The sequence below is a fragment of the Oryctolagus cuniculus genome, chromosome 10 (assembly GCF_964237555.1).
Source record: "Oryctolagus cuniculus chromosome 10, mOryCun1.1, whole genome shotgun sequence".
Classification (NCBI taxonomy): Eukaryota; Metazoa; Chordata; class Mammalia; order Lagomorpha; family Leporidae; genus Oryctolagus; species Oryctolagus cuniculus.
Window position 1 is genome coordinate 35,253,351 of NC_091441.1, and position 15,857 is coordinate 35,269,207.

General features: G+C 39.7%; 1 protein-coding gene across 3 annotated transcripts in view; it reads right to left on the bottom strand.

The window, feature by feature from the left end:
- Positions 1-8,294: 8,294 nt before the first annotated feature.
- PIK3C3 (phosphatidylinositol 3-kinase catalytic subunit type 3) overlaps positions 8,295-15,857 on the bottom strand; it is a 151,804-nt gene continuing 144,241 nt past the window's right edge. For all 3 annotated transcript variants that reach the window (XM_008261249.4, XM_070049904.1, XM_070049905.1), the window contains one exon: positions 8,295-8,621. In XM_008261249.4, coding sequence (XP_008259471.1) covers positions 8,607-8,621 — 15 coding nt within the window. In that variant the 3' untranslated portion in view covers positions 8,295-8,606. The remainder of the gene's footprint in view (positions 8,622-15,857) is intronic.

The window sequence follows — 15,857 nt, forward strand, 5'->3', positions numbered from 1 at the left end:
AATCCCTGAGAAAGGCAAAGTTTTGATTTAGATTCTGGTTAAGACTTCAGTTTATATGTCTTTGTCAGTACTGTTTTTTTAAAAAAATATTAACTGCGGGGGCTGGCGCTGTGGTATCTGAAGCTAAGCCTCCGTCTGTGGCACCGACATCCTATACAGGCTCCAGTTCGTGTCCCAGCTGCTCCCCTGTGGATCCAGCTCTCTGCTTATTGTCTGGGAAGGCAGTGGAGGGGAGGATGGCCCAAGTGCTTGGGCCTCTACACCCATGTGCAAGTCCCAGAAGAAGCTCCTGGCTCCGGATTAGCTCAGCTCCAGCCAATGCAGACATTTAGGGAGTGAAGCAGCAGATGGAAGACCTTTCACTCTGTCTTTCCCTCTGTCTGCAACTCTACCTCTCAAATAAATAAATAAATAAAATCTTTTAAAAAGTATTAATTGGGCCCAAAGCGAAACTCGAACATGTAAATTAGGAGCTTGCTAGGATTTCAGAACTTTAGTTCAACATCTTGCAAATATTTTGGAGTAAGTTTTTCTTAACCAGAACCAAACGAACGTTCTTCAAAAACAGTCAACCAAAACCCAGGAATCCCTTTAAGTGTTGACATTGTCCTTAGTCTTTCCATCAGAAATTCCTTTAAATTCCTCTTTTTCTTCAGTTTTTATCTCAGTTATTTCGTTGGTATCTTACCTTTCTCCACCCTTTTCTTGAAGGGCTGCCTGTTGGATTTCTGCCTCATGCTATATTTTTCCAATCACAACACTTTTCACATCTCAAACTACTTAGAGGTTTAAATAAGCCACAGTACTTTCTTCTTAAAGATAATCTTATCAGCAATTAGGGCTCGGTATAGGGCACGGGCTCAGGCTAGCTGCTCAGGATTCCGTGTCTAGCGGCGACGAACGCTCTGTGACCTGGACCGAAGGAGTTTCCACCGCTTGAGGAGCTCCGCTCCTTGTGCCTAGCTAGCCTGATCCTTACCCTCGCAGTCAGGCAAGGCCAGAAAACCCGGAAGCCGCAAACCACGGTGTCTGGGCAGAGGAGTTATCGGAACATCATAGCCTGAGGAGGAAGAGTCAACCCAGGTTGTCACACCGCCACCTGGACTACACAGGAGGGTAAGAAAGAATGTGCAACAGGGACGAAGCCGCGGGGGAAATGGCCTCTTCCTCTTCCGGCCATGGCGGGGTCCTGGTGGAGGCGGGGCCTTCCTAATTGCCTGCCTTACCCACCAGGCTCCTGCTAGACAGAAAGCAAGCAGTTTTTTTGTTTTTAGCTATGAGCGGCTGCGAGTCTCTTTTTTTACAATCAGCTTTCCTGAGATATAATTTAAAGACCATAAAACGTATGCATTCTAAGCGCACAATTCCACGCATGCTAGTTGTAAAGAGTTCAGCCATTATCTGTGCAGCCATTATCAAAATCGTTTTCCGAACATTTCCATCATGTCATAAAATTCCCTTAGCTCCCCTATTCAGTCACTTCCCATTTTCATTGTCAATCCTTGGCGACTTCTAAGCTGCCTTCTCTCATGAAAGATTTACCGTTTGGAAATAGAAACTTGGAATATGTGATTTGTGTGTCTTACTTTTGAGGTTTATTCATATTGTTGCAAAGTTACTGATTTGTTCCCTACATTTTGCTGAGTATCCCATTGCATGGACAGGTCACATTATTTTTAGCCATTCACCAGCTGATGGACATTGGATTCCCCCCCTTTTTTTTTGTCTATTACGAATCATATTTAGAATGTGTACAATCCTTGAGTATTCATTTCCATTGGGTAGATATCTAGGTGTGGAATTATGGTGTTGCAGGCTAAGTTCATGTTAAAATTTCTTTTAAAAAATGTTTATTTTATTTATTTGAAAGGCAGCGTTTGTGGAGGAGGGGAAATAGATCTACCATTAGCTGGTTCACTCCTCAAATGGCCACAATGGTTAGGGCTGGGCCAGGCCAAAGCCAGGAGCCAGGAGCTTCATCTGGGTCTCCCATGTGAGTTCAGGGGCCCAAGCACTTGGGCCATCCCCTGCTATCTTCCCAGGCACATTAGCAGAGAGCTGGGTCAGAACTGGAGCAGCCGGGACTTAAACTGGCCTCTATATGGGATGCTGGCGTTGCAGGCAGCAGTTCAACCCATTATACCACAAGGCCGACTCCTAAAATTTCTTTTAAAATGCCAAACCCAGATCTCTTTTAGATTTTTTTTTAAGATTTATTTTGAAAGGCAGAATTCTGGAGAGAGAAATAGAGATCTTCCATCCTCTGGCTCATTCCCCAAATTGCTACAATGGCCAGTGCTGGGCCAGGCTGAAGCAAGAAGCCAGGATCCTCATCTCAGTCTCCCCTGTGGCTGCAGGGGCCCAAGCACTTAGGCAGTTCTCTGCTCTCTCAAGCACATTAGCATGGAGCTAGATTGGAAGTGGAGCAGCTGAGACTGGAACCAGCATCCACAAGGAATGCCTGCACCTCAGGCAAACACTTAACCCACTAAGCCACATCACCTGCCCCTCTTTTTATTAGATTTAAAAGGAAATGTCTGATCAAGAAGCAACCTTATTGAAATTAAAATTAACTAAATTGAAGGAAATGGAAATTCTAATGATTGTTCTTGTTAAGGGAACTAACCATTCACTTACTCATTTTTGAAACAGGTATCAAATAAAAACTATTAGGAACAATTAAATACCAATGGTTTTCTCAAATGACTGACAATTTTACAAAGGCTCATAATAATGAATAGTCATTTTTTAGTGCTGTGTAAAGGAATGAGGCTGGCTGGCGCCGCGGCTCACTAGGCTAATCCTCCGCCTTGCAGCGCCGGCACTCCGGGTTCTAGTCCCGGTCGGGGTGCCGGATTCTGTCCCGGTTGCCCCTCTTCCAGGCCAGCTCTCTGCGGTGGCCAGGGAGTACAGTGGAGGATGGCCCAAGTGCTTGGGCCCTGCACCCCAAGGGAGACCAGGATAAGTACCTGGCTCCTGCCATTGGATCAGCGCGGTGCGCCGGCCGCAGCGCACCGGCCATGGCGGCCATTGGAGGGTGAACCAATGGCAAAGGAAGACCTTTCTGTCTGTCTCTCTCTCTCACTGTCCACTCTGCCTGTCAAAAAAAAAAAAAAAAAAAAAAAAGGAATGAGGCTAAAGGTATATGGATAGTAGGACATAACTCCAGAAAGACTTTTTTGTTCTTGACTTTTTACTAAATTCCTGAAACTAACTTGCTTGGTTTTATTTGCTTTTTTTCTTCTAAAAAAGAGCAGGTGAAAATTTGTTAGTACATAGTTTTACATCACAGAAAGCAAACTTTGTCATTCAGACTGTTGATGACAGCTGGAGGAATTCTAAGATTTGGAGAGATAGGCTTGTAAAAAGCTGTATGGGAATGAGATCAAGGCCAGATGGATGACTGGGTTTTTCATGGTGACTGCCATAAAAAGAGATAGGAGGTATAATGAAATTGGGCCTGATGGTCACAGTGCAGAAAGTGGTTTTGGTGACCAAATACAAGAATTGAAGAATATAAAGTGAAATTCTAGCCAAATTCTATGGTTCATTCAAATATAGGTCACTACTTATTTTGAGCTCATTGACAATCATGTCCCAATGTCTGAACTTCAGAGTTTAAGGACAGAAATAGTGGGCTATCATATTAACTTCTATTTTAGTAAAATCATACTTTATTTGAGGAGTTATCTGGCATAATAAGGCCAACAGAAAATTACTGTGATGTAGACATTTGTTCAAATTTATCCCAAAAATCTTTTTGAAGAATGGGATGGGAGAGGGAGTAGGAGATGGGACGGTTTACAGGTGGCAGGGTGGTTAAGCGGGGGGAAAACCACTATAATCCAAAGGTTACACTTTCAAAATCTGTATTTATTAAAAAGTTTAAAAAAATTTATCCCCAAGTTACACTTATGTAGTGGGTTCTCTAGACTTTCTATGTTTTATCTTGATATTCTTAATGTTTTATACTTAACCTTGAACATAATCAATGTGTGATGCTAGTATTAGCTTTTGCTGCACAAAATACTACCCCCAAAATTACTGGCTTAAAATGGGCATTGATTCAGTTCAGGACTTAGTGGCAATTAAGGCAAGGTTCAGCTGAATGATTTTTCTACCCTTCTTGAGATCACTTACCTGTCTACATTCAACTGCAGATGAGCTCTACTGCACAGGGTTGACTTGCTGTTAACTGGTGCAATTGAGGGGCAGGGGTGGGATTGGATATCAGAATGGCCATGTGTCTCTCATTTCCCAGCAGCCTGGCCCAAGTTTCTTCATATGACAGCTCAGGTTTCCTTGAATGAGAAACTTGCAAAGTTGCTTGAGGTCCAGTCTTGGAATTCACACTATATTTCTGTTGGAAGGCAGATCACAAGACCTTTCCAGATTTGAGGAAATGAAAAATAGGCTCCAGCTCAGTGGGAAAAAGCACACACACACACACACACACAGAATTTTTGTTCCAACCTTTCATACACTTCACTAGCCACAATTATTCCCATTTTTCCTAGGACCTAGGGTATATACCTTAGGTGGAAACTGGAATAGAAAGCAAAGCTGAAACTCGACCCCAGGCACTCTGGTGTGGAAAGAGGGCATCCCAGTGGCATCTTTATATATATATATATATGATTTATTTATTTATTTATTTATTTGAGAGGCACAGTTACAGAAAGGCAGAGGCAGAGAGAGAGAGAGAGAGAGAGAGTCCATCTGATGCTCTACTCCTCAAACAGCCACAATGGCTGGGCCTGAGCTGGTCCAAAGCAAAGTGCTAGGAGCCTCCTCCAGGGCTCCCACGTGGGTGCCTGGGCCCAAGGACCCAGGTTATCTTCCGCTACTTTCCTAGGAACGTCAGCAAGGAGCTGGATCTGAAGCAGAGCAGCCGGAACTAGAACCAGTGCCCACATGGGATGCTGGTACTGCAGGCAGCGTATTTACCTGTTAAGCCACAGTGTCACACCCCCAACCCCCAGACCCCAGTGGCATCTTAACTGCTGAGCCAAATGCCCACTCCTCTCCTGCATATTCTTAGTCTGCAGGAACTCAACTTCCAGGTAAAAGTGCAGCAGGTAATTGTGTAGCTGGGAAGGAAGGTAAATACTCTCCGTTTCACCAGAAGTGTTCATGATGGCCCATTTTTGTGTGTTAGTTGTTGGCAGTGAGCCTTCCTACTTGAACCACAGTTAACTAGCAAACTGTTAGATAAAACACAATCTTGTTTTGTTGCATTTTGGGATATTAAAAACAAAGAAGCCTTCCTTGAAAGAAATGTGTTAAGCTTATTACTGTCTCCTGCCAGGTAGTCCCAAGGTTCACCTTATCATTTTTCAGTGCCATCTAACCAACCTTCTGACCAATCTAAAATACTTTCCTCTAATCATTCCCTATCTCTTCATCCTGCTTTATTTTTCTTCCTGCCCCTTTAAACATTGATCTGGTATAGTTTTATTCCTTTGTGTTTACAACCCCAATCACAAATCTAGAATGCAAGCTGTCTCCAGCATCTACACCAATGCTGTGCATGAAGTAGGTAACCTATTTGTTGAATGAATGATGACCACTCAGCTTCTGAATTTCCTATCTATTTTTCCATTAGACAAGGCCCATGGAGTAGAACAGAACTTGTCCCCTTTCTGAATGAATATTTTGTGAGGAGCTTTGTGTTCTCTTGTACACTCAGAGCTCTCTCATTTAAACAGTGGCATTAGACAATGTCAGAAAACATGGTGTGTCACACATACAAGTGTACTTCAAGAAGTGGAAGTGGAAAACAGTTAAAATTATTTATACTGGTGGAAAAAAATTTTTAACTCTATGTATGTAGGGCCTTCAAAAAGTTCATGAAAAAATGCTGGTGCATTGATGTCAAAGTTTCAAGTTTTTTTCATAAACTTTTCCCAGTATGGCTGCATATGTCATAATTAACTTTTAAACTCTTTTAAAAACAATTAAGTGTCTATGAAAGAAAAAGATATTACACTTTGGTCCTTTTCTCCTTCAGAATGCTTTGAGGAAAGAGTCCTTTGAAACAAAAAAATATGTTAGAGTTTATAAAGATGAATAAAGGTGAAAATTTTGTCATATTCTAATCAATTAAAACAAGGTCAGCAAATTATAGCCAGAGTCAAATCTGGCTGTGCCCACTTATTTTAAAATGCTTTTTATTTATATATGGTGGACAAATTTCATGTATTTAATATACACAAATTTAGGAGCATAGTGATACTTCTCATGCTACCCTCCCTCCTGCCCACACTCTTACCCACCCTCCATGCCCACTTGTTTATAAGTACAAAAGGTAATTCAAAAATTTCACAGAAAATTGGAATTAAAAGATGTTTCTTTCAGTGAAAAAAAAAAAAAAACCATGCATACAAGGTCTTCAAAAATCTCATGCAAAGTGCCTATTACGAAAAAACTATGGACTTCTTTCAGAATGTTTTGCACCAAAGCTAACTGATCTTTCAATTCCATTTTCTACAAACATTCTAAAGTACCCTCATATTGTACATGACGGATTTCCACTGCAGCACCAGAAACGAGTTGTTGCTGCAAACCTGTCCCTGCACCCATGTGGGAGACCTGGAAGGGGCTCCAGGCTTTAGCCTGGCTCCGCCCTGGCCTTTGCAGCCCTTTGGGGGAGTGAACCAGAGGATGGAAGATCTCTCTCCTCCAACTCTCTCTGTAGCTCTTTCAAATAAATAAAATAAACCTTAAAAAGAAAAAAAAAAAAAGGCTGCTTGGGATGCCCACAGCCCATATTAAGGTGCCTAGGTCCTAGTTCCAGCTACACTTTCTGTTCCAGGTTCCTGCTAATGCACACCCTGGGAAGCAGGGGTAACAGCTCAAGTAGTTGGGTCACTGCTATCCACGTGGGAGACCTGGATTGGATTCTGTGCTACTGACTCTGACTTGGCAATGCAATGGCTGTTTGGGAGAATGAATTAGCAGACATAAACTGTCTGTTTGTCTTTCAAATGAAAAGAGGGGAGGGGATGAGAAAGGAGAAAAGAGAGGAGAGGAGTTCATTGTAACAAAAAAATGACATACTTATGTGGGGGAAAACAGGGGATCAAGAGTGGAACTTCCCAATTAGTTTAGTATAAACTTCCATAAGATGATTTACAAAGTCTTTTCATTTTTATCATTTTTCTAATCTACATATGTTTTATACAAATTATATTCCATATTTCTCTAGGATGTGTAATTATATGCTTGCTTTCAAGTTAGTAAGCCCAGTAGAAATAAGCAAGCTCACAGATGAGGTTCTGATGGCAAATAATACAGTGGTATTCTCTGAAAGGTAAACATCACCTTTCCTATCATTTAATATTTAATGCTTATTCAGTAATGAAAGAACAAAATATTCTTCTTCTTCTAAGGCAATGTCCTATGACTATGAAACATGTTAACCTGGAAAGATTACAAATATGTTGCTCACATCATTTATATAATGTTCCTTTTTTCCTAAAGTTCCATGAGGCAGACAGATGTATTAATTAACTTCTGGTCTTAAAAATTTATTTTGCTTAACTTAGAAAGGATGTATTATGTTAACTGAACTTCATAAACTATTTCAAAAAATTTTTGAAAACCAAGTTTACACCAAAAAAAGGATTTATTGCAAAGATAATTTATACTGTCCTGAGTATGTAAAAATATGCTTAATAATAAAATCTTTAGTCTTCTACCTTTTGGCCAGTTATTCAGAAAGCTACACTTTTATATTCTACTTTACATACTTACAATCTGGGAGAATTACAGTTTTCAGGAAAAAAATAGTATTTGTAAATAACAGAAAGTATCTTTTTAGAATGTAAATAATTTTTCCCTTACATGGTAAGCCTTCTGTCTGCCTGTCTACATATTGGGAAAATTGTCCCAATATTGTTGAGTCCTTGTATACATCTGTTTCCGCCCACCCAGCTGCTCAGTATTGCCAGAACACCATGTACACAGGTTCTGTGCTTGGACCACACATGTCCAGCACTCTGTGGAGTCCGCTGTCAGTGGGATCCCCCTGACCACCCCTATAGACAAAGGCTCCCTCAAAATAGTTCTGTAACTGCAAAGAAAAAAAAATATACAGCATATAATAAAGGATAAAATTAGGTAAAAGTTTAAGTGTGTAAATTTGGCAAAAAATAAATAAATAAAAGGAGGGGAGAGAAAAAGGGAAGGAAGGGAAGAAGAAAAAAAAATTGTAAATGGAAATTAACCCAGATTGATATAACTGCTGTCCTGTTTTACAGATATGAGAAATCAATGACTCAAAGACTAAAATATTTTACTATTTCAACATGAAATTTATCCAGAGCTCTAATAATATGTACATAATTCTGGAATAGGCTTCTTAAGTTATTAACAATTCATACATTTGAAAACAAATATATACAATATGTCAAAATAAACCCTTCAAGACCATATATAAGCAATCCAAGGACATGGGACTTTAGGCACTGTGTAAAAATTTAGGAAATAGGGTATCTTGAAGATTATGTTTTTTCCTCCTTGTTACTCTGAAGTCCTTATACATAAGTAGCTTCCAATGTGGATTTCTTAATTGAGACGAACATCTTGAGAGGCCAAACCCAGCTTCATTTTCTCCAGTACTAAAAATTAAAAACAAATACAAAATAATGTACTTCATGTTGACATGGAAAAATAAGAGTCTATAGTTTTAAAGAGATGTATTAAAATAGAAAGTAAATGGGTTACTTTGCTCAATGCCATCAAGAGAACTGCAATTAACCACAATGTAGAGGATTCCCAAGTTGTGGCTTAAAATCCAATCTACAAGAAAATATTCATGGGGGCCAAGGGGGTTGCTTATGACCGAATTTCAGAATAATCAATAATTTATAGAAAGCAACATCTCACTGAGCATTAGGAAGGCAAAAATTACACTGAATTCCATAGTGATTAGATTACTATTGGGTAGTGCTTGCTTCATGGTGCCACATTTCAGAGGTTGTAAAAACCTGTACCTAATCCCACAAAGTGCAATGACTTCATTTAGAAATGGTCTAGAAATCAAGTCAACAGTAGTCCTAAAAGAAAAACAGAGGCCCACGGATAGTTGCTTTGAGACTACCCCAGATTTTAAGATATCAAGTACAAATTAAAAAAAACAAAAACAAAAACAAAAAACAAACAGGGTTTCTTAGTTTGGGTGAAAATATCTTGAGCCAACCACATATCATGTAACTTTTTTTTTTTAAAAGATTTATTTTATTTATTTGAAAGACAGAGTTACAGAGAGAGGTAGCGACAAGGAGAGGGATCTTCCATACACTGGTTCACTCTTCAGATGGCCACAAAGGCCAGAGCTGAGCCAATCCGAAGCCAGGAGCCAGGAGCTTCCTCCAGGTAGGTCTTCCACGTGGGTGCAGGGCCCCAAGCCCTTGGGCCATCTTCCACTGCTTTCCCAGGCCACAGCAGAGAGCTGGATCAGAAGAGGAGCAGCCGGGACTAGAACCAGCGCCCATGTGGGATGCCGGCACTTCAGGCCAGGGCTTTAACCTGCTGTACCACAGTGTCGGCCCCTCATGTGCCCTTTTCTTAAAAAAATTATGTGCTGGCATACCTTACAGAAATTAAGAATGCTGTTTATGTGTGACTTTACCTCATTATCACTCTCAGAGAACAAAAAAAGGCAAAATAAATAAATAAATAAACCTCACTGCCTAGTTGTCTGTGTTTGTGTGTGCACATTTAAAAGTGAAAATGCTGAGATGATGACTGGTTTTAATCTGATACATTTTAAGCTTGCAATTCTAGAGAGCATATGGCATAATTTAGCTGCACTGCGTGGGGGTATGATGCAGGTACTGCTTCCGGGTATGAAGAACTGTTATTAGAGTTCAATGAAGGTTCCTTTTGAATGCTGCTGGAAGGAGGCGTCACTGTGGCACAGTCAGTTAAGCTTCCATCTACAGCACCATCATCCCTTATGTGTGCCAGTTCAAGTCCTGGCTGTTCTGCTTCCAATCCAGCTTTCCGCTAATGCGTCTAGGAAAGCATCAAAAGATGCCACAAGTACTTGGTCCACTGCAACCATGTGGGAGACATGGAAGAAGTTCCTGGCTCCTGGCTTTGGATTAGCCCAGCCCCGGTGTTCACTGCTATTTTGGGGGTGAACCAATGGATGGAAGATCTCTCTGTCTCTCTCTGTAACTCTGCCTTTCAAATAAATAAGTAAACGAAAGAAAGAGAGAGAGAGAGAGAAAGAAAAGCTGCTGGTGATGATAAAAACCATATTGTATTGTTAAAATGATCACATTAAGTGTTAAAGTGAACATATAGATAGGATTAGGTGTTAAAGAGATCATATAAATAGCATCAAGTGCCTGGTAATAATAATAGAATTAAAGAGGAGGGAATGTCCAACATGGGAAGCAGTCAACACAGCAGACTCATAGAATGACAATTGCTTTAAGTAACACTCTGACTCAGAATCAGCCCTTAAGGCATTCAGATGTGGCTGAAAAGCCCATGAGAGCACTTCAGGCATGGAAGCCAAAACACTGTGGCAAAAAATATCCTACATGAAGGATCTCTGTGAGTGAGATCCCAGTGGAAAGAAAGGGCCATCAAAGAAGGATGTACTTTTCTCTGAAAAGAGGAGAGAACTTCTACTTTACTTACGGCCTTATCCAAATACTGGTCACTAAAGGCTTCCATAGTCTTGGCAGCTCATGGCAAGAGCCTTAGATGACCACTGACATCATAATTAAGAGTGTTAGTTGTTAAATTAACAACAGAAGTCACTGTTCACTTACTTCCCATGTAGGACCTTGGTCCTTAATGAGTTGTACTACGAGAACTAACTGCAAAACTTGTTCTCAAACAATACTTTTTTTTTTTTTTTTTTTACAGGCAGAGTTAGACAGTGAGAGAGTGAGAGACAGAAAGATCTTCCTTCCGTTGGTTCACCCCTTAAATGGTCGCCACGACCGGTGCACTGCACTGATCCGACAAAAGCCAGGTGCTTCCTCCTGGTCTCCCATGCGGGCACAGGGCCCAAGCACCTGGGCCATCCTCCACTGCCCCTCCCGGGCCACAGCAGAGAGCTGGACTGGAAGAGGAGCAACCAGGACAGAATCCGGTGCCCCAACCGGGACTAGAACCCAGGGTACTGGTGCCAAAGGTGGAGGATTAGCCAAGTGAGCCATGGTGCCGGCCCAAACAGTACTTTTTATGTTGTGTGTCTGTGTGGGTGCAAACTGTTGAAATCTTTACTTAGTATAGAGTTGGTCTTCTGTATATAAAGTTAAATTAAAAAAGAATCTTAATGAAGAATGGGAGAGGGAGTAGGAGGTGGGACGGGAGTGGGGGGCAGGAGGGTGGGTATGGGGGAAATAACCACTATATTCCTAAAGCTGTACCTATGAAGTTTGTATTAATTAAATAAAAGCTTTTATTAATAATAAAAAATTGTAAAGAGTCCAGTCTACACTGACATAATAGAAAGTCTAACTATCCTAGAAGGAATTTGGAAACCATTAGAAACTGTTCTTGGGCTGGCACCGCGGCTCACTAGGCTAATCCTCTGCCTTGCGGCACCGGCACATCAGGTTCTAGTCCCAGTTGGGGTGCCGGATTCTGTCCCGGTTGCCCCTCTTCCAGGCCAGCTCTCTGCTGTGGCCAGGGAGTGCAGTGGAGGATGGCCCAGGTGCTTGGGCCCTGCACCCCATGGGAGACCAGGAAAAGCACCTGGCTCCTGCCTTCGGATCAGCGCGGTGCGCCGGCCGCAGCGCGCCAGCCGCAGTGGCCATTGGAGGGTGAACCAACGGCAAAGGAAGACCTTTCTCTCTCTTTCTCTCACTGTCCACTCTGCCTGTCCAAAAAAAAAAAAAAAAAAAAGGAAAGAAACTGTTATTATGTAGATGTACATTTGTGTGTGTATGAGAAAAATGCTGTTGAACAGATGGTCTCTAAGGTATTTCCTGAATGTTTCAAAACATCTGTCAATAGTTTAGTGATACTACACAGCAGAGACAGTCCCCAAATATTCAGTCCTCTGTATGACTGGAAAATTTTTACATAAAGGTGTGATATAACACAGAGGGACAAGAAAACAAGAGTTAATATAAAACTGACCATAATAAAGCCATTAATGAAGCAAACAGGGACAAACTTTACCAAGGATTATGTTCAAGTATTTGAAAACCCTCCTTAGAGAAGAAAAAAAATCAAATTTAAATGGACAAAATATAAACCCCAAAGCACTTTAGCTGCAAATTATTGGGTTTTCTGCTGACTGCTGCTATTACAGCAATTAATTAATCTCAAAGCCTCCAAACATGTGTCATGTAGCAAGTGCCTGCATAATTTGTTTTTAAACGTCATGAGTTTTAATGGGTAGCTATTTAATGGCAGTAAAAGATAGCACTTGTGGGTTAATGAACAACAAGACCAGTTTTGCACAATGTGTAAAATAAATGTTATCCAATATTTACTATATTTATCTTGGATTATTTCCAGTGATTCCTTTATGTAATGTATCAAATTCTGCTGGCTGAGTAGCTGGCTATTTTTTTTTAACTTTGATAGTCAATTGAAAGATTAAGGAGACAAAATAAAAGATAATTTTTAAAACTTGTGGGTAGATTTTTAAAAAATCATTACTCACAAATCACTCATATCTAATAATTTAAAGCTTAGATGTCTACTGAGAAAAACCCAGTGTTGATTTTTACAACCTATGGTATAAATTTGACTCTGGGCTTTGTTACTGATCAGTTTCAATTTTTTCATATATAAAACATATATGGTGTTAGGCTCACTTCACAGGTGTGAAAATTAAATAAGGTGAAACAGCAAAGCACTTAAATAATTTCATGCACACTTAAATGTTCAATAGGTTGCTGTCAGTTTTACTATTTGTTGTTTCTTTGCCATTATTGTTATTCTTTGAAGGATTTGGTACACAAATTGTATGAATTAAGCTTTACAGGATATACTGGTATTATTATGATAGTTTCTTTTAAACCACTGGTGGGGAAATCTTCTGGCTCATGAGAAAATTACTTACTAAATTGAAACAAAGTTGTTTTAGAGAAGAATTTCTATTTGGCCACTGTATCCAGCATTTTTTTGCTTTGTTCAATGAAATGTTTTACATGGCTATTTTTAATTCTTAATGGTAATGCGATCCATATAATGGAAACTCAGAAATTATGGTCCAATGTTTTCTTTTTAGGTCATCATGTTGCATCTATGAAAATGGAACCTAAAGTTCCAAACAAATATTAGTTATTATATAAAAAGTCACCTCACTAAGGTGGCAAGATAAGGAGAACTAAACAAAATGTTTTAGACAGCCTTTAGGCTTGAAACTGGCAGTTACGGCATTCAAGGCTCTAAGGCTTTAACCTTATGTGAAGTATAAATGAAGTAAAACAAGATTTAAAACTAGAAATTGGGACTGGTGCTGTGGTGTAGCATGTTAAGCTGCCACATATGGCTCCAGCATCCTATATGGACACTGGTTCGAGTACCAGCTACTCCACTTCTGATCTAGCTCCCTGTTAATGTGCCTAGCAAAGCAGCAGAGGATGGCCCAAGTATGTAGGCCCCTGCACCAACGTGGGAGACCCAGAAGAAGCTCCTGGCTCCATATGAGCTCAGCTCTGGACATTGTGACATTACGGGAGTGAACCAACAGATGGATGAACTAACTAATTCTCTCCCCGACCCCCCTTGGTAACTCTGTCTCAAATAAATAGATAAATTTTAAGGAAAAAAAAATTAGAAATCATTCCATGGTTTCTACTCTGACTTGGAAGACAGAACATGAAAGAGGAAAGCAATGGGTTCCACAGGCAAAGAGGAATTCTATTTCACTGGTCAATTTATATAAATAGAAAAGTTTCAAAAAGCACAAACAGAATATAAAGTAAAAATGAATTAACAAAATGACAAAAAAACAGAAAGGTTAATACAGAAAGGTTATAAAAAGAAAACACAAACACAGAAACATCTGAACTTACACATATGGATACTGGTAATGCTTTAAACTCACAACAGTTTTATTCTGCATGCACACACTCGTGTATCTATGTTACAGATAAAGACTAAATGCCACTTAATATTTGTAGCAGGAAATAAGAAGTTCATGACCTAAGGAATTATGGACATTTTTATTATTAAGGCCAACTATATTTCTGTTAGAAGGGAGTATGTTCTGATGAGAAAATTAGAATATTCCTTTCCTACTTATCTGTTTACTTATAATAAGGACCCAAAGTAAACACTATATCTCTAAGCATAAGGGTTTTAAATAAATTAAAAAGTAAAAAAAAAATTGCACATGATAACTTTCCTTTGCAACAATGACTATTAGTTGATACACAGCCCTTAAACCAAACCACTTTTGTGCCAGGCATTGTTGTTCAGTGTGTGAAGCCACTACTTGGGACCCCAGCATCTCACTTAGGAGTGCCTGGATCATGTCCTGCCTCTATTTTCAATCCAGCTTCTTGCTAATGTGCCTGAGAGGTGGTGGATGATGGCCCAAGTAGTTATGTTCCTGCTACCACTATGGGTGACCTGAATGCAGCTCCTGGTTCCTGGCTTCAGTCCGGCCAAGCACCGCTGTTGTGGGCATTTGAAGAGCGAACCAGAGAATAGTCTCTCTCTCCTTCTCTGTCTCTCTATCTCTGTCTGTCTCTTTCTGTCACCCTGCCTTTCAAACAGAGAAATCTTTAAAAGAAAATAGCTAGCTTTGTTATGTAAGACTAACGACCAAATAAAGTTCACAAAAAAAATTATGGTTTAAGGCTAGTTAGATTGGGATCTGTAAGTATACCTACATAGTTATCATTATTCCAAAGGCTTAAAAACAAAATGAAATAAAACTCTGACTCATCACTCATAAAATAACAAATTGCAAATAAATGAGACAAAATGACAAAATGGAAGAGGCAGTACTGTGAAGGTGCTATGAATATGCACATAAACCTAATAGAACCATGCTTATAGATATTCTGAACACAATGTTTACAGTTTACCTAGGGACATAAAAGGAGAAATGGGCCTGAATGACCTTAGTTCCTCAATTCGGATCACCTAATCAGTCATTCACTGACCTACAAGGTAGCCTTCTCAAAGAAGTGAGAGAACAATAGTCACAATTGGATCTGAAAAGGTTAAATTATTATATTTAATATGTATTAAGATTAATGGAAAAGCAGACAGGAAACAGCAAAAGTAGTCAAATAGAGGAAACCGATGGCAGTCTGCGAGAGTACCATTGAAAGGCCTCGTTTTACAGTTGTAAGTGACCCAAACAGTGTGACCTCTTCCTTTCTCCTGCAGACAAGAGTTGAAAGCCCTTTAAAGATCATTTCAGCAGAAAGAAGAGTTCTGATGATGCAATTTCAAAGACAATGACCCAAATAAAAGTGTTTCTTGGTGGAAAATTTATACCACTAATAGGTGGGAGTTGCTAGGCAACAGATATTGCGGTGTTTAATCTCTACCCTTGCTAAGCAATTGCATGATGGAAGAAAATAAGTCTTTTCAGCATTTCAACATAATAGTCATATCTGGAAAGTTTTAGTCTTTTTTAAAATATAGTATCTTTTATGCTAGATTAGCTTTAATTTCAGTTAACATTTAGCAGTCCACCCATATTCTATAAAAATGTGGTTCTACAATCCATAATGATGAATGGGAAAGCACTAAAATTATCATAAATCAATGGTCAACATTATATCATTATAATAAATGGTACATGTGACAAAAAACAGATATTGGTCACCAGAATTTTAGCACACATTACATGAGTTTCAAAGAGAAAATATACTTCTCTAGAGATTAGTTACAAAAGACCTATCCTTCTA